The 17,489-nt window shown below is 56.3% G+C and overlaps 1 protein-coding gene across 1 annotated transcript in view; it reads left to right on the top strand.

Moving 5' to 3' along the window:
- Nucleotides 1–17,489, top strand: part of ATP2B2 (ATPase plasma membrane Ca2+ transporting 2) — a 156,931-nt gene that overhangs the window by 123,180 nt on the left and 16,262 nt on the right. Inside the window, exons 14-18 of the mRNA XM_069560905.1 lie at nt 1,133–1,367; nt 11,235–11,414; nt 11,602–11,689; nt 14,088–14,194; nt 14,816–15,007. Coding sequence (XP_069417006.1) covers nt 1,133–1,367; nt 11,235–11,414; nt 11,602–11,689; nt 14,088–14,194; nt 14,816–15,007 — 802 coding nt within the window. The remainder of the gene's footprint in view (nt 1–1,132; nt 1,368–11,234; nt 11,415–11,601; nt 11,690–14,087; nt 14,195–14,815; nt 15,008–17,489) is intronic.

Here is a 17,489-nt window from a genome sequence, read left to right as displayed (position 1 = left end):
ACAGAGGATGAGATGATTGGATGGCATCATTGACTCAGTGTACATGAGTTTGAGCAAACTCTGGGAGATGGTGAAGGGCAGGGAAGCCTGGTGTGCTGCAGTCCATGGGGTCACAAAGAGTCGGACACGACTCAACAGCCTCTTAAATGTTCATGCAGAGGGTTCTCCCTTTCCGCCCCCAAGTCACTGTCTCATCAGGAAATTCTCCCTATTATCACCCTTGGAGCCCCCTCCTGTCACTTCTCTGAGTGTGGAGTTGTTGACAACATGATTTTCATTGTTGGCAGTCTCGTCTGACTCCAGGTGTCAGAAATAAACTCGGAGAACTAAGCAAGTCAGGCCCCCTTGCTGCACCCATTTTCCCATGTGTACCTTGAAGGGGAATCAACCCTTGTTACACATTGGAATAACCTCAGGGAGATTTCTAAACAAACAAACGCTGATTCCTGGACTCGCCCCAGACAAACTGAATTGGCATCTCTGACCTGAGGCTCAAGTTGGGGATTTGTTCAGTGCTCCCTGAGCCATCTTGATGTGACCTGTGGGGTCAGAAACCCCTCGCCTAGGTTTTATGCCCTCTGAAAACCATCTTGGCTGTGACACTGCCTTTTCGGATGATACCTTGTGAAAATGAAACAAAGCAGATAGGCTTTTGGTGGGTGGCCTGAGAGCAGATACAGCAACCAGGCTGCCTGATTTCTTTTTAGTTGGTCCTGATTTCAAGTTCTTCCCTGGTAGCCCAGCTGGTAAAGAATCTGCCTGCAATGCAGGAGATCCCAGTTCAATTTTTGGGTCAGGAAGCTTCCCTGGAGGAAGGCATGGCAACCCTCTCCAATATTCTTGCCTGAAGAATCCCATGGACAGAGGAGCCTCACAGGCCACAATCAATAGGGTTGCACAGAGTCAGACACGACTGAAGCAGCAAGCAGCTGCAGCGGATTTCAAACCTGCCTGGGGCCCCGTGGCCAGGACCATCCCAGGCGTCATGGAAGATGGACTGGACGGTCCTGGATGACCGACCCGGCCAGTGCGGGGTGCCACTTGGGATGTGGGGGTGTGCTCTGAGCCCATTGGCTGGAGGGTCCTTGGGCCTTTGGCTGCACCTGACTGACCCCCCTCCCGCCTCCTCCAGGTGCTGCAAAATCCTCAACGGGGCAGGTGAGCCTCGGGTCTTCCGGCCCCGCGACCGGGACGAGATGGTGAAGAAGGTGATCGAGCCCATGGCCTGCGACGGGCTCCGCACCATCTGTGTGGCTTACCGCGACTTCCCCAGCAGCCCTGAGCCCGACTGGGACAATGAGAATGACATCCTCAACGAGCTCACCTGCATCTGTGTGGTGGGCATCGAGGATCCCGTGCGGCCTGAGGTAGGCGCCCCACCATGGTGCCCCGGGGAGGGGGCGAGGCGGGGCATCCAGCCTGCTGCTGGGCGACCTGGGATACACCACCTGACCCCTCTGAGCCTCAATGTCCCTGCAAGGCCCGCTGGTCTCCTGTGGACCTTCTCGTACACTTTCAGACTGCTGAAACCAGTGAAGCCACACTTGTCTGCTTGGGCCCCGGGGCAGAGCCTGCAGCCTGGCAGGCAGTGTCGCTCTGCCGTGGGGTCTGTCCTGGAACAGTCCACTCAATCACCCAGAGACCTTCTCTCTGGGGCTCCGGGGACAGGCGTGGGGCCTGCCTTGCCCTGGAAGCCTCAGAGAAGTCAGGATTTCCTGTCAAAAATCCATGGGCCCCAATTCCAAGGTCCCTGCAAAGGAGATGCCCACTAACAAAGGTGACCACGCTCAAGAAGACCCCAAACGTGGGCATCCCCGTCAGCAGTTTAGAGTTGTCTGCATGCAGACCGAGGTTCCCAGCTAGTTTTCCCTAGTGATGCAGTGGGCAGTCTGCCTTCGTCGGTTTCCAGGGCAACAGAGCGGGAAAGTTAACTGAAGGTCACACTCTCAAGCGGAAGGGAAGGAGGAGGCATGACCGTGTCCCCTCCCCACAAAGGCCGAGGGAAGTGATGTAACACGTGCATCTGTTGGGGTGCTCGGCTGACACAGAGGGTCTTCAGTCTTGTTTAGCTGATTCTGAATTCAGCTGGAGATTTGCAGGGTTGGAGGAAGATGGGACATGCGTGATCAGTTGGGCTGCTCAAGCTGGAAGGGGGTTGTGAGAAGAGCAGAGAGCAGCCTTGGATCACTAACACACCACTGTGGGCAGGCAGAGCGCACTCACCCTGGGAGCCGGAAGTGGGAGCAGGACACAGGAGGGGGCGGCCCATGCTTCTTCGAGGACTAATGCAACCACTGGGTCAGGACGGGCTTCGATTGTGGGATTTAGTGATGGCCCCTTGGGAGTGTTACAGACCAGGGTTCTCAGCCCCCTTAATCAATAGAAATTGATACGAGGCCAGACAAGGCAGTCAGGCAAGGCTTTGTTGGGGCCCCTGCTGCAGCAGAGGGGAGCAAGAACAAGTAACAGGTTTCTTTAGGGGAGAGCCCACCCCGTTGGTGGTATTGTGAACAGGGGGCATGCACAGGACCCTGCTTTTGCTCCCAGCTCTTCAAGTGGCAATGGGGTTCTCCTGGCCTCTTTTGTATCTTGTTGTCTATAACTCGCCCAGCTGGGCACGCATGCAGTCATTTGTCGTCTCTTATAGTTTCTCCTTAATTTGTCTTATGTACTTTCGGCTGCCCTGGATCTTCATTGCTGCATGCAGGCTTTTCTCTAGCTGTGGCGTGCAGGCTCCTCATTGTGGTGGCTTCTCTTGTTGTGGAGCACGGGCTCTAGGCACGTGGGCCCAGTAGTTGTGGCAAATGGGCTTAGTGGTCCCGTGGCATGTGGAATCTTCCTGGACCAGGGATCAAACCAGTGTGCCCTGCATGGGCAGGCAAATTCTTAACCGCTGGACCACCCGGGAAGCCCCCTTATGGTTTCTTTATATTCTGTTGCTTGAGGACATGACTGCCCAGGTGCTAGCTGTGTAGTAAAGGGTCCCAGGCTGCAGCCTGTCTCGGGGCCACCTTCCTCCACCGAGGGCAACTTCAGGGTGCCCCACTTACCCTGTCAACATCCTCGGGGGGGTCTCTGGCTGTTCCCTGCTCTTCTTGGAGCCTCCATGTCCCCTTCTTTCAAGTGAAAGGGAACAAAGAAGCTGCTGACCCCCAACCCTGCCAATCCCCAGCTGAATTCCAAGCTCCTGGCCTCTGTATTGTAAGATTCAGCATTCTAAAGACCAAGTGAAACCTGAAGGTCACAGACGTGGCCTTTCACATTTAGGCAACAGGGAGGTGAGTCAAAACTGTGAGTTTGGGCATCAGACAGACCTGGGCTTCTGAGTCCCTCAGCTGTGTGACCTTGGGCCAGTTACATAACGTCTTTGAGCCTCCATATCCTCATCCGAAGACTGGGGATAAGAATAGTACTCTAAACACACACGCATGCCTCCTTCCTCCCACCCAGAGCCTAAAACAGCAAAGGCAGTTAGTGCCCCTGGCGTTTTGCCTACAGCCAGTACCCCTCCCTGGACACACGGCGTTTACCAGTCTCCCTGGGGGAATGCCCGTTCATTACCAGCTACTAACGGGATTGGGCTTTGCGGTGATGTGTTACACCCTTACAGGGGCTGAGATGCACAGGGCACGAAGCTGGCCTGTGGCTCCCCGGGGCTCCCCGTCCCCAGAGCCCCCTCCCACGCCCATGCCCGAGCTCCTGCCTCATCACACTGAAGCAGGGTGGAAAGCGGCATTACTGGGTCGTGACCCCCAGTGATGAGAAATGTATTTTATGTCAGGACTCAGCAAACACACACACTAAACCAAAATAGAACTCTCACAAACTAAGGTGATGCACTAAAGTATTTTCTCTTCTCTTCTATCGCTTCCTTAATGTTTTTAAACACTGGTCACCACCCACAAAACTGATTTCACAATCTACTAAAGGGGCAAGACTCAAGGTCTGAAAGGCTGATCTAGTCCAAACACCTTCCCACACCCCCAGTTTGCAGAAGCAAACACGGAGACCCAAGCGGGGCCAGTGAGGTGCCCACAGTCTCGCTTAGTGAATCCAAGTTTCCTGCCTTCCTGCCTGGAGCCTCCTCCTGGGGACCACAAAAATGAGAGGGCAGGTAGCTGTGGGTCAGGGGGCTGAGAAGAGGAGAGAGGGGTCCCTGCTGTTTTCTGTTGACACGAAAAATATCCAGAGAAGCTGGCTTCAGGCGCAGACACTGGGAGGGGGTGTGGGCTTCCCAGGTTGACGCCAGTGGTAAAGAACCCACCTGCCAATGCAGGAGGCCTAAGAGACAGATTCGATCCCTATGTTTGAGAAGACCCCCTGGAGGAGGGCATGCAACCCACTCTGGTATTCTTGCCTGGGAAATCCCATGGACAGAGGAGCCTGGCGGGCTACAGTCCATGTCACAAAAAATGAAATGCAGCTGAAGCTACTTGGCACGCACGCATGCAAGCTGTCCAGCCAGCAGGGCTGGGCGCACAGTCAGCCCACACTGGAGAAAGGGGGCCTGATCCCAACCCCAGCTCAGGCACTAGCAAGCCACTTCTCCTCTTCATGCCTCAGTCCCCTCATCTGTAAAGTGAGTGGTTGGCCTGGGGACTCCCCAGGTCCCCTTCTGAGCCAGCAGCCTGGGAGGCTTACCCTCAGTCAACACATCCTGTGGCGACCTTGTGTCTCCCCGGGGCTCATCCTGCGATGTGAATTTAGAAGCTGGAACTGTGCTGGAAGGAGGGAGCCCACTGGAGGGAAGTGGGTTCTCATCCCGCCCCTGCTGCTCCTTCCCGTAAGACCTCCTGTACATCGCTGCCCTGGGCCTCAATTTCACCATCTGAACAATAAGGAAGTTAGGCGGCCACATGTGAGGGGCACGGTGGGGTTACTGGCGATGCTAGGGAAAGTGTTGAACCTCTTCACCTGTTGACTCAGCATCTCCCGTGAGGCGGGGGTGGGATGCAGGGCCTGAGGAAACCAGCAAGTGTGGGTTTTGATTTATTTGGGTACTTTAGGCTAGGTGATTTATGGAGGCAAATTCAACAGGTTCACCAGCACAGACAGGGTGCAGTAGCCCCCATGCCAGCCCCAGACCCGCAGTCCCCACCACAGAGGCAGCCGCAGCCACCAGCTTCTCAGGTTAGGGCCACGTGCGCGCGCTCCGTCACTCCAGTCAGCTCCAACTCTCTGCGACCCTATGGACTGTAGCCCACCAGGCTCCTCTGTCCATGGGATTTCCCAGGCAAGAATACTGGAGTGGGTTGCCGTGCCCTCCTCCAGGGGATCTTCCCCACCCAGGAATCGAACCCACGTCTCTTATGCCTCCTGCATTGGCAGGTGGGTTCTTTACCACTAGCTCCACCTGGGAAGCCCTCACCCTAACCTTTGGGAGGAATGTCTCTGCCTACGGTGAGAATGTCTGTAAAAGTTCCCAGGATAGCCGTGAGCCCAGCTGGAGTGAAGGACCCCACCTGGACCACATCTCGGGTCCCACAAGCCTGGTCAGATTCGTTTGCAGTTGCTGCAGGAAAAGAAACTCTGTGTCCCTCAGTTTCCCCATCAGGGAGAAACTCTCATTACCTTCCCCCCTTGAAAAGAGAAAGGACAGAACAGGTTAAAACAGGTTTGCCAACCACTCGACTCCCATCCCTAAGACACAACCGCAGTACATTTTCCAAGGCTGATGGAAGCCAGTGAGGATAAAGCTGTCAGGAGAGCCACGGCTGGAGCTTTGCCGTGTTATCCGAGGGCGTTTGGAGCCCTTGGAGTCACAGACGACTGCTGTCACCAGAAACAACAGATGTTTTAAAGCCTTTATTTAATGAAAACAGGAAGCGCCCATTTCCTGGCTGGTTTTCCTCAGAGAGAAATATCGAGGATAATTTTAGTGAAAGAAGGATTTTTTTTTTTTTTACAGTTATTGTATCTATGGGGAAAGCACATTTCAACCAGATTGATGCCTCTAGGGCTTGAGTCTTTATCCTCTCTGTATCCTCCGTGCCCAGAACAGTTCGATGTTCCTTAGCTGTGCGTCACATAAATGAACGAGTGAGGTGATAACAGGAAGGGCTGAGCAGCTGCAGGAGGCATCCCATTGAGTCAGAGGGGCCAAGGATGGCTCCTGAGTGGAGAACGTTTCATGTGCAGGATGGCAAAGATCTGTGGGCACAGAGATTCAGGGCGAGAGGGCGTCCCTGGTGGAGGGGACCGCACGGGCAAAGGCAAGGAGGCGGGATGGGATGCTGGGTGTTTGGAGACTCTTGAAAACCCCAGATGGGTTGCTTTTCCTTTTAAAAAAAAAATCTTTTTTTTTAGGTAGACCATTTTTAAGGTCCTTATTGATTGTTACAATATTGGTTCTGTTTTATGATTGGGGGTGTTTTTTTTGGGGCCATGAGGCATGTGGTATCCTAGCTCCCCAACCAGAGATTGAACCCACACCCCCTGCATTGGCAGGCCAAGTCTTAACCACTGGACCACCACAGAAGTCCCCCTCAGGTTGAGTTTATGAGAGAACAGGTTGAGAAGGGAGCTTGGAGCTGAATTGGGAGAGTTTGCACGTACCCGTCCACATCCTCTCACATGGGTCAGCCTTCGAGGGACTTGAGTGCAGAGGTGCTTCATGATAACCCTCACTGACTGAGCGCCTGCCCTGTGCCCAGGCCTCTGCGAGGGTTCTGAGCAGCCGGCAGCCTCCGCCTGCAGACCCACGGCCTAGTGAAGTGAAGTGAAGTGAAGTGAAGGGTGAGGGAAAGTGTAGATGCTTGCTTGGTGCATGAGAGTGTGAAACCAGACAGGACTGAATACGGCAAGGATGTCCAGTGTGGGGGGCACTGCTCAGAAAGGAAGCAGAGTATATCCCACAGTGGCCAGGGGTTTCCAGATCTGTCCCCAGTCCCCGCCCCCAGTCAAGGCAGGTCAAAGACTCCTAATATACCTGACCCAAGAGCCATGGTGCGGCACCCACCCCATCCCACCACCCCAAGCACCTGTTCCCCCATGTGCTCCAGGTGCCCGCAGCACCCCACCCCCACATCTGCACCCTCGCTCTGCACCCCCTTCACCCCTCTGGAGCAGAAAGACCAGACAAGGACACCTGGGGTGAGGCATCTCGCCAGCCTCCCCCACCCCCTCATCACCAGCAGACACTGGCCCTGAGCTTCTTTGCAGGTCACAGACTTCTGCAGCTGCAGTGAAGGATGGAAACTATGGTCCCATTTTACAGATGAGGAAACCAAGGCTCAGCGGGGAGCCTGGGCAAAGCCCAGCTCAGCCTTTTGGTCCCTGAGCCCTCTCTCCCCAAAGCAGAGTTGCCTCCACGGCACAGAGAAAAGTGTGGGGGCCATAAGAATTAACCTCCTCCTTTTTTCCCAGTCTGGCTTGTTGGGGTGAAGCTCAGATAGTAGGGATTCCACGCAGGCAAATTTCAGCTCCCTGAGACCATCTTGAAAGCAGAAGTCCTTCTGAAATGTGGTACCATCACCTCATTCCCAGCTGAGAACTTGCCATGGCTCCCAGGCCTGAAGGAGCGAGGCCCTGGTTCCCAGACCTTTGGGCCTCCAGCCCGTCTCTGGCTCCATGGCCACCGGCCGGCCCCTGCCTCTCACCCGCCCTGGGCGTCAGCCCCCAGATCACCTGCAGCACCGTCTGCAGCACCCTCCCTTCCTCTGCCTGCACACCTCGTTGGCAGTTCTCTGAAGCCAGGACCACAGTGAAGTGGTCGTCTCTGCAGCCCCAGCATAGGCACAGAGCCAGGCATCCAAGCCTTAGTTCAGTTCAGTTCAGTTCAGTCGCTCAGTCGTGTCCGACTCTTTGCGACCCCATGAATTCCAGCACACCAGGCCTCCCTGACCATCACCAACTCCCGGAGTTCACTCAGACTCACGTCCATAGAGTTGGTGATGCCATCCAGCCATCTCATCCTCTGTCATCCCCTTTTCCTCCGGCCCTCAATCCCTCCCAGCATGAGTCTTTTCCAATGAGTCAACTCTTCGCATGAGGTGGCCAAAGTACTGGAGTTTCAGCTTTAGCATCATTCCTTCCAAAGAAATCCCAGGGCTGATCTCCTTCAGAATGGACTGGTTGGATCTCCTTGCAGTCCAAGGGACTCTCAAGAGTCTTCTCCAACACCACAGTTCAAAAGCATCAATTCTTTGGTGCTCAGCTTTCTTCACGGTCCAACTCTCACATCCATACCTGACCACAGGAAAAACCATAGCCTTGACTAGATGGACCTTTGTTGGCAAAGCAATGTCTCTGCTTCTGGGAAAAAAATAAAGTCTGACACTGTTTCCACTGTTTCCCCATCTATTTCCCATGAAGTGATGGGACCAGATGCCATGATCTTAGTTTTCTGAATGTTGAGCTTTAAGCCTTAGATGCTGCTGCTGCTAAGTTGCTTCAGTCGTGTCCGGCTCTGTGTGACCCCATAGACAGCAGCCCACCAGGCTCCCCCATCCCTGGGATTCTCCAGGCAAGAACACTGGAGTGGGTTGCCATTTCCTTCTCCAATGCATGAAAGTGAAAAGTGAAAGTGAAGTCGCTCAGTCATGTCCAACTCTCAGCGACCCCATGGACTGCAGCCCACCAGGCTCCTCCATCCATGGGATTCTCCAGGCAAGAGTACTGGAGTGGGGTGCCATTGCCTTCTCCAAAGCCTTAGTTAGTGTTGGCTAAAAAGAGGCAGTTTGAGCATCCCCTCCTCCAGCAAGCTCTCCCAGATTTCTCCTCCCCACACTTGTTTCTTAAGCAATAGTGTCCACCTCTGTGCTCCCCGAGCCCTCTGTACAGATCTTTACTGAAGAGTCTATCTCTGTACAAGAGAATGGGCCTGACCTAGAGTTGTTGTTTAGTCACTCAGTTGTATCTGACTCTTTTGCAGCCCCATGGACTGTAGCCCACCAGGTTTCTCTGTCCATAAGATTTTCCAGGCAAGAAAACAGGAGTGTGTAACTGCTCTTTTATCTGAAAAAAGGATTATGTGAAAAGATATAATAAACTTGCTCTACCGTGGGGCAGTCAGCCTTGGAAGGGGTGAGCACCCTGTCAACAGAGGCATGTAAGCAGAGGGGATGCCTGGGAGGGGATCTAGGCAATTAGCAGAGGGTCAGAGTCACCACCTAGAGTCCCTTCCAACTCCAAGTGCCTCTGAAACAACAAAACCTAAATTACTCCTTTCGGGGCAGGAAACAGATAAAGGTATGTTTTCCCGAAAGGACAGTGGCTTTTTCGTGTCCTCTGGGGCAGGAGACAGCGGAGGGCCGCAGCCGGGTTACAGCCATCGTGAGGACATCGGTAAATTATGTAAACGGGATCTCGGATCTCCCACATCCCCACTCCCTCCAGCTCTATAAAAAGAGGTCACGTCTGCTCACGTGAGCAGGCGCCTTGCTCACGTGGCCCCGAGCCCTGAGTGGGCACCAAAAGCCTCCTCCCCATACGCTGGGAATACACCCAGAGGCGGCCCCTGGTCAGCGTGTCCCGCTCCAGCCCTTCAAAGGATGGAGAGCACTCCCTGTCACCACTGGCTTCTTAGAGAACTCAGGGGGCTGGAGCGGCCTCCCCAGGCTTGACCTGGACCCTGCCTCTCCCGGGGGTTTGTTTCTCCCTCCACTGCAGGATGGGGGCTTCCCAGGTGGCTCAGTGGTAAAGAATCCGCCTGCCCATGCCAGAGACGCGGGTTCAATCCCTGGGTTGGGAAGATCCCCTGGAGGAGGGAATGGCCGCCCACTCTAGATCCCTTGCCTGGGAAATCCCATGGACCGAGGAGCCTGGTGGGCTAAAGTCCACGGAGTCACAGAGTCAGGCATGACTGAGCTCCTAAATAGCAACAACAACGTCTTTGAATTCTCTCAGCAGTGACTTGTCAGGGTAGGCAGGGGTGAAAGTGAGTTCTCAGAGCCAGGATGTGCAAGAGGAGGGGGCATGGGATTCGATTGCCAGGTCTGAGATTCGAAAGTACGTTGGTCGTTCAGCAGAGCTGGGTTGTCTGCCCTCGACATGTCCTCTCCCACTGAAGGACGTTCGGCAGCAAATATTGCTTTACTATTGTGCGATCTGTCACTGCCCATGGGTAAGAATCACTTGTTCAGTTGATCTGAGCCGTGTATAAAGGGCCACAGCAGCTCCAGGCTGGTTTGTTAAAATACTTGTGTATTTATGTTATTTTTGTCTGCACTGAGTCTTCACTGCTGCTTGCTTTTCTGGTTGCGGCGAGTGGGGGCTGCTCTCTCCTTGTGGTGAGCTGGCTCCTCATTGCGGTGCCTTCTCTTGTTGCAGAGCACGGGTTCTAGGTGTGTGGGTTTGGTAGTTGAGACTTGAGGGACCTAGGGTGCTGGCTCAGTGGCTGTGGTGCCGGGGTTTAGTTGCCCCATGGCATGTGGAATCTTACTGGACCAGAGATCGAACCCATGTCCCCTGCATTACAGGGCAGATTCTTAACCACTGGGGAAGCTCCCAGGCTGGCTTTTGCATCCTAATTGCTGGACAGATCCAGAGCTCTGCATAGGTGGGGTGGGGAGTCGGGGTGGAGAAGGGATTCGAGGGCAGAGTTGGGAGACTTGCTGGCTTTTGGTTGGCTGGGTCTGCTCTGGCCTAAGTGGCCCAGATGTCAGTCTGTCATTACAACAAGGGCAGTAGGCAGTCCTTATTCTCCCAGGGGGATGTCATGTTTTACATGAAGCCTTATCATTTGCGTTTATCTAAGCCAGTGTCACACTATGTAAATAATATGCCCTAAAATGCAATGTTCTTCCCCTGGCCACCCCACAAAAAAAAAACCCCAAAGTACACAAACATATTTCACATGGCATTTGCAGGAATTGTGCCTGTGGGTAAAGCAGGGACAATATCCTGTGCAGTAATGCAGTGTTCTGTGCTCCTGCCTGGGACCATATCCCAGAGGGTGTTTAGTGCAGTGTTTCTTAAAGTTCTTGTCCAGGTCAGAACAGTCAATGGTGTCATCTTAGGGTGCGCTGTCATGGTTGATAGGTGACGGCTGTCAGGGACACTGCAGAAAAGAATTGTGAGACCACATCAGGGTTTAACCAGAATGTGCTGGGATCGATTAGCAATGCCTGCCATGGGCAGAGGAAGGGAGGATATGGTCTGCGTGCCATCCGTATCTCCCGGTCATCTAGACCCCTTATCACGGTGCCGCCTGTGAACAGGCTCTGGGACCCATGAAGGCAGGGAGGGCCTACCCGGGGTGCTGTCTGCTCCATGGCCCCTGCCCTTCCTCCCAGGTCCCAGAAGCCATCCGCAAGTGCCAGCGAGCAGGCATCACTGTCCGCATGGTCACCGGTGACAACATCAACACAGCGCGGGCCATCGCCATCAAGTGTGGCATCATCCATCCTGGGGAGGACTTCCTGTGCCTTGAGGGCAAGGAGTTCAACCGAAGGATCCGCAACGAGAAAGGGGAGGTACGTGGCCCAGCGCAAAGGGTCCTCGGAGGGCTGGGCCCGGATGGGGGCCAGGAGGCACGGGCGTGCATGATAGCCAGCCAGTATGCCGCTCAGAGCCCAGTGGTCTAGGCAAGTCCCCTCCCTTATCTGGGGCTCGGTTTCTCTCTTGACCCCACCGACCTGCCCCTCCCCCATCCCTTTCCAGATTGAACAAGAGCGGATCGATAAGATCTGGCCAAAGCTGAGGGTGCTGGCTCGCTCCTCGCCCACGGACAAGCATACCCTGGTCAAAGGTAAGACCTGGGTGGGCCCGGGCAGTGCTGAGGTCCAGGCACCAGGCCTCTAGGGCTTTCCTGTCCTAGCGCCTTAAGCTTATTTCCAGGATGACAGAGGTTCCCGCCTGGAACTCCTCATACCTGGGGACGCCCTAGGAGGCCGGCCAAGGGCCCCAGCGGCATGAGGAGGTGGTGGGCCTTTGCCCTAGGTCCCCCCTCCCATGGGCAGCAATGGGACTGAGGGCTGAGGATCCCACCGACAAGCTGATTTGGGTGGCGTGTCTTGGTTAATGTTCAGTTTGAATGACTGGATACAGACCCTGCTGTTCCCATTTGATGCTGCCTTAACCACTGGGTCTGACACGCAGCCCACTTCCTTTGCATATGTTCCCAGTCTGGCCCCACACCTTGTGAGTCTGAGAGCTTTGGCCTGCCTGGTCTCTAAGGACGCTGTCCCATGTGTGTGAGCAGGACCCCGGGCATGGGCTGCCCTGGGAACAGTGATCTGAGACAGGAGGCCCAAAACCAGTGTCCTTCTTCCCTGACTCCTTCCAGGGGGAGGACACACCCCTCGCTGAGCCCATCTCGCTGGCCACATGCAGGGCACTTTCAGAGTCACACAGGCCTGAGTTAAAACCCTGGCTCTGCCCCCTGTCCTGCTCTGTGGCCTTTGGCAAGTGTCCAGCCCCGGGACTCAATTTTTCCATCTGTTGAATGGCCATAAGGGGAAGTTTTCTGACTAAGGTCAGCCATAGGGCATCTTAGATTCGTCTTCCAAAAGGTGCTGCCCAAAGACTCCAATGGAGGCAGACCTGGCCTTAGAAACACTGAGCCCCGAACTACAGGAGACCCCCCAACCCAGCTCCAATTTTATTCAATCACTTATTCATTCATTCACTCATTCTCTTGACAAATGTTTACTGAGTATCTGCTGTGTGTCAGGCCCATCTCTTGGCCGGCGTGGCCCTTCCCTCTTGGATTTCATGGCCAGGTCTCACCCAGTAGAAACTGAATAGGTTGTTTCCCTGCACAGAAGCCACAGCGGTGGAAGAGGAGGCTGCCTGGGGCCCCCTGCTGGCCTCTCACTCTACCTGGGGTTGCTGTCAGATCACAGGCTGTGGGATGGGGTTCAGGGGATGGACCTGTGTTTCAGGCAGGACAGGGAACCACACTGTGGAAGCCCAGAGAAGATATCCAGGCACTTTCAAGGGGTGGGAGGAAGTTCATTGGCTGGCCTGGGGCCTCCAGTGAGAGAGGGAGACAAGAGGAAGGGGCTGGAGAAGGGAGTCCCAGCCTCAGATCGCACGGGGCCTTGAACACGCAGTGGTGACCTGCACTGCTAGCCCAGGTGGTGAGCTGCAGGAGGGCCTTGATGGAGAAGCGGTGTTTTAGAAATCTCCCTCCCTGCTGCTGAGTGGAGAGCAGCCTGGAAATGGAGGGACCGCTGGGATGGTCCAGGTGTGAGAGGGGATGCCAGGGTCGGGCTGGGGACAGTGCAGGTGTGCTGGGAGTGGGTAGGTCTAAGAGCTCTCTGTGGAGGGGACAGGCCTGGCCTGGATGGGGTGGAGGAAGAGGGGAGATGGGAGTCCAGGACTGCTCGGTGTGTTCCTGCCTGAGAGCCTGCTGCGAAGTTTACAGGGGGCAGCTGGGTGTTGGGAGGCGCACAAGAAGGGACAGATTTGAGGGGAAACGGATGCACGTGGTTTAGGAGGCTGGGCTGGAGGCCCTCTGACATCCCAGTGGAGGTGTCCATGGAGTCAGGGCTCAGGAGAGAGGCCAGGCCCCGCTGAAGGTAAAGGTGGCGCCTGTATGCCCCAAGGGGGTGGAACTAGAGGAGCCGCCAAACCCAGGGAACTCCCACCTGAGCGGCAGGCAGAGGCGACTTCTTTCCCCCATCCTGCTCCTCTGGACCTCGCTCACTCAGTGACGCGAGCCACATGTCGTCTGTTCACTGCTACCTGCTAAAGGTTTTATTAAGGATGAGTATCTAGAGAGTGGTCATTAGCAGATGGCAGAGCCCAGGCCTCCTCAGGTGTGACTGGCCCCCCGCCCCAAGCACAAGATGCTGGCGGAGCAGATGGGTGGCCCCCTGGCCAAACCTGGCTCCCCTGGAGAACAGAGAGGCCCCTGGGGTTAGGACAGGGAGGTGAGTTTGGCCAGGGTGGTCACTGCTGTGGCCATGGGCTGCAGAGAGCAAAGAGGACGCGGGAGAGGCAGCAGGCCCCGACGGGGTGTTGGTTGCAGCCAGCACTGGGCTAAGGGGCCGCGTGTCCCCTGCAGGTGCTGGGAGCTGGGATGAAGCTTGACGGAGTCAGGGGGGTGGCAGGGCAGGGGCCAGAGAGGAGACTGTGCCAGCCTGGGCCCCCATCCCCAGGAGGGTCCCAGGGCCCTGAGCACACGCCCACCCCGCCCACAGGCATCATCGACAGCACGCACACGGAGCAGCGGCAGGTGGTGGCCGTGACGGGGGACGGCACCAATGACGGGCCTGCACTCAAGAAGGCCGACGTGGGCTTCGCCATGGTAGGAGCGCGCGGGGGCTGGGGCAGCAGCTGGCAGGAGCCCGCAGGCAGGGGCTAAGGGGAACGCGCGGACCGCCAGCTTCCAGCAGGGGGATGCAGGAACCCCGGTGCTCACTCCACTCACCCTCTGTCCACCTGACGCTCCCAGAGGTCCTGACACTGAGCTTGGCCTCAGGAAGGGAGGAGAGAGCTTCGTGCAGCGATGGGTCTGGGGAAGGGAAGGGATAGAGCGGAAGGGCCCCCTTCCAGAAGGCAGAGGTTGGCCTCAAGGCTGGGTCTTGAGGAGCAGGGGTGGTGTGTGTGTATGTGTGCACATGCATGTACACGTGTGTGTCCAGTGTGGTGCCTGGGTTCCTGGGCCAGCGGGACTCTGTCCCTGGGAGAGGCAGCCTCCTGTCTCCCTGCAGCCAAGGGCTGACCAGCCTTGCTTGGGGAGGAGAGGGCAGGTGTTCCGAGGCCTGGCCGCTCCCAGCAATCACGTGGGCAGACACGCTCCCGTGTGGTCTGCAGTGCTGGGGATTCATGCGTCTGTGGGGGCGGTGGTCGGGGGGTGAGGATGGTGCTGCTAGAGCCGCTCGCCTGTCCGGTCGCCCCAGCCAGGCTCCTGTCCCCATCCCCACAGGGCATCGCAGGCACAGACGTGGCCAAGGAGGCCTCGGACATCATCCTGACGGACGACAACTTCAGCAGCATCGTCAAGGCAGTGATGTGGGGCCGCAACGTCTACGACAGCATCTCCAAGTTCCTGCAGTTCCAGCTGACTGTCAACGTGGTGGCCGTGATCGTGGCCTTCACGGGTGCCTGCATCACGCAGGTGGGTCCTCCAGGGGTGGGCGAGGTGGGGTAGATGAAGCCCGGGGGAGGACGGGCACCACCCACAGGGGCTGTCCCAGATTGTCACAGCTCCATGCCGAGGGACAGGAACCGCATCACAGAGCCACCCACGTAGGCACCAGCCACACAGAGTGCAGGAAAGGAGGCTCAGAGAGGTGGCAGGACTAGCCCAAGGTCAGCCAGCCAGTGGAGATACCAGCCCTTGTTCCAGGAGGCAGGAGAGGGACCCTCCAGGGAGGCAGGGCCCCTGGCCATGTAAAGGGGCAGAGAGAGGCCAGCACCAGAAGGCAGCCAGCTGGCATCACGGAGCTGGTGCAGCCCTGGGAGCCCCAGCTCTGGCATGGAGTGCGTCAGGGGAGGCCTGGGTGCCTGGGTTCCTGGGCTGGGTGGACTTGGTCACGGGGAGAGCAGGAGTTGGCCCCACCTTTACAGCCAGATCTCTAGCAGCCCAATGTCCTGGGCCCCGTGGAGCTGACAGGCAGTTCCCAGCCCCTGCAGCCTCATTGTTTCCTCACCCACCTCCTGCGATGGGAACTGTGTTGATCCCTGTTTCACAGAGGCAGAAACTGAGGCTCAGTAGATGGGCCAGCCAGGTGCCTGCCATTGCTCCCGCAGCCTCCTGCCTCCTTGTGGTCAAGGGCTGACCAGCCTCGCTTGGGAAGGAGAGGGAAGGCCTCTCCCAGCAACCATGTGGGCAGACAAGCTCCTGCCCACAGGAGCCCCCAGAAGCCCAGAGGCTCTGGAGGACAGAGAGGCCCGTGGGATACCTGCCCAGTTCAGTTCAGTTCAGTTCAGTCACTCAGTCGTGTCCAACTCTTTGTGACCCCGTGGACTGCAGCATGCCAGGCCTCCCTGTCTATCACCAACTCCTGGAGTTTACTCAAACTCATGTCCATTGAGTTGGTGATACTATCCAACCATCTCATCCTCTGTCGTCCCCTTCTTCTGCCTTCAATCTTTCCTAGCATCAGAGTCGTTTCTAATGAATCAGTTCTTTGCATCAGGTGGCCAAAGTATTAGAATTTCAGCTTCAGCATCAGTCCTTCCAAAGAATATTCAGGACTGATTTCCTTTAGGATGGACTGGTTGGATCTCCTTGCAGTCCAAGGGACTCTCAAGAGTCTTGTCCAACACCACAGTTCAAAAGCATCAATTCTTTGGCGCTCAGCTTTCTTTTTTGTCCAGCTCTCACATCCATACATGACTACCGGAAAACTGGAAAAACCATAGCTTCGACTAGACAGACCTTTGGGAGCCCACTCCGGTACTCTTGCCTGGAGAATCCCATGGATGGAGGAGCCTGGTAGGCTGCAGTCCATGGGGTCGCTAAGAGTCGGACACGACTGAGTGACTTCACTTTCACTTTTCACTTTCATGCATTGGAGAAGGAAATGGCAACCCACTCCAGTGTTCTTGCCTGGAGAATCCCAGGGACAGGGGAGCCTGGTGGGCTGCTGTCTATGGGGTAGCACAGATTCGGACACAACTGAAGCGACTTAGCAGCAGCAGCAGCTAAAGAGCTGTGTGGCCCAGGGAATGCTGTTCCCTCTGTTGCATTCTGAGCCCTTGAGGACGCAAATGGCAGCTCCCAACACCCCAACCCTGAGAGTGAGAGCCCAGGGTGGAGGGTGGCTGGAGCGGAAGTGGGGAGGGGGTGTCCCTTCTGCTCACCAGGCCCTTCTCTCCTGCTCTGTGGACAAGAGGCTCCCTCTAGTGATGGCTGAGGGAGGAACAGCCACTCACACCAAGTTTCTTGGAAACCAGCTGGTGTCACACGGGGAAACTGAGGTGCCGAAGGGACTGTGTTTGCCTGAGGTCTTGGATTGAGTTGGTGGCAGGGCTGTGAAGGCCTTGGTGAGGACAGGGGGACCCTGACCCCATGGTGCATGTAATTAGAGGAGGCTGATGGGCAGGAAGAAGCTGAGGGGAATGGGGAGCATGACTTAGCTGGGGCAGAGGTGGGAGGGGTGGCCTGGGGGAGGGTAGGTGATAAATATCTAGGAGGTGAATGAGGTGTGAGGTGTAGGCGGTGGGGCCTCAGGAGCCACACTGAGAGGACCATGGGGGCAGGGAACAGCCCACCCTAGGCTGTTAGGTGTACAGGGCCTGTGAGCTTCCTGGAGGAGGTGTCCCATGTGGGCGAGGCTGCAGCCACAGGGCCAGGTCTGGGCTGGAGGGATGGTGATGTGGGGAGAGGTAAGCAAATGCATCAGGGCGGCAGGGCTGAGGAATGGGCCACAGGGAACACAAATATAAAAGGTAAGGGAAGAAGGAGCTGGAGAAGGAGGAGTCAGAGAGAAGGGTGCTCAGAGAGGGGTCAGGGTGCAGTCAGATTCCTCGAGGTTCAGTGAGACGAGCCTGGAAAATTATGCCTTAGTCTGTGACAAGAAAGCTGGTGCTGCCCTTGGGGAAAGGCATCTTGGGGGGTGTGGAGGTGTGAGGATAGGGTGGGGACAAAGGAT

This window comes from Ovis canadensis, chromosome 19, assembly GCF_042477335.2.
Source record: "Ovis canadensis isolate MfBH-ARS-UI-01 breed Bighorn chromosome 19, ARS-UI_OviCan_v2, whole genome shotgun sequence".
Taxonomy (NCBI): Eukaryota; Metazoa; Chordata; class Mammalia; order Artiodactyla; family Bovidae; genus Ovis; species Ovis canadensis.
The sequence above is the reverse complement of the archived record's forward strand: the minus strand, read 5'-3'. Positions and strand labels throughout refer to the sequence as shown.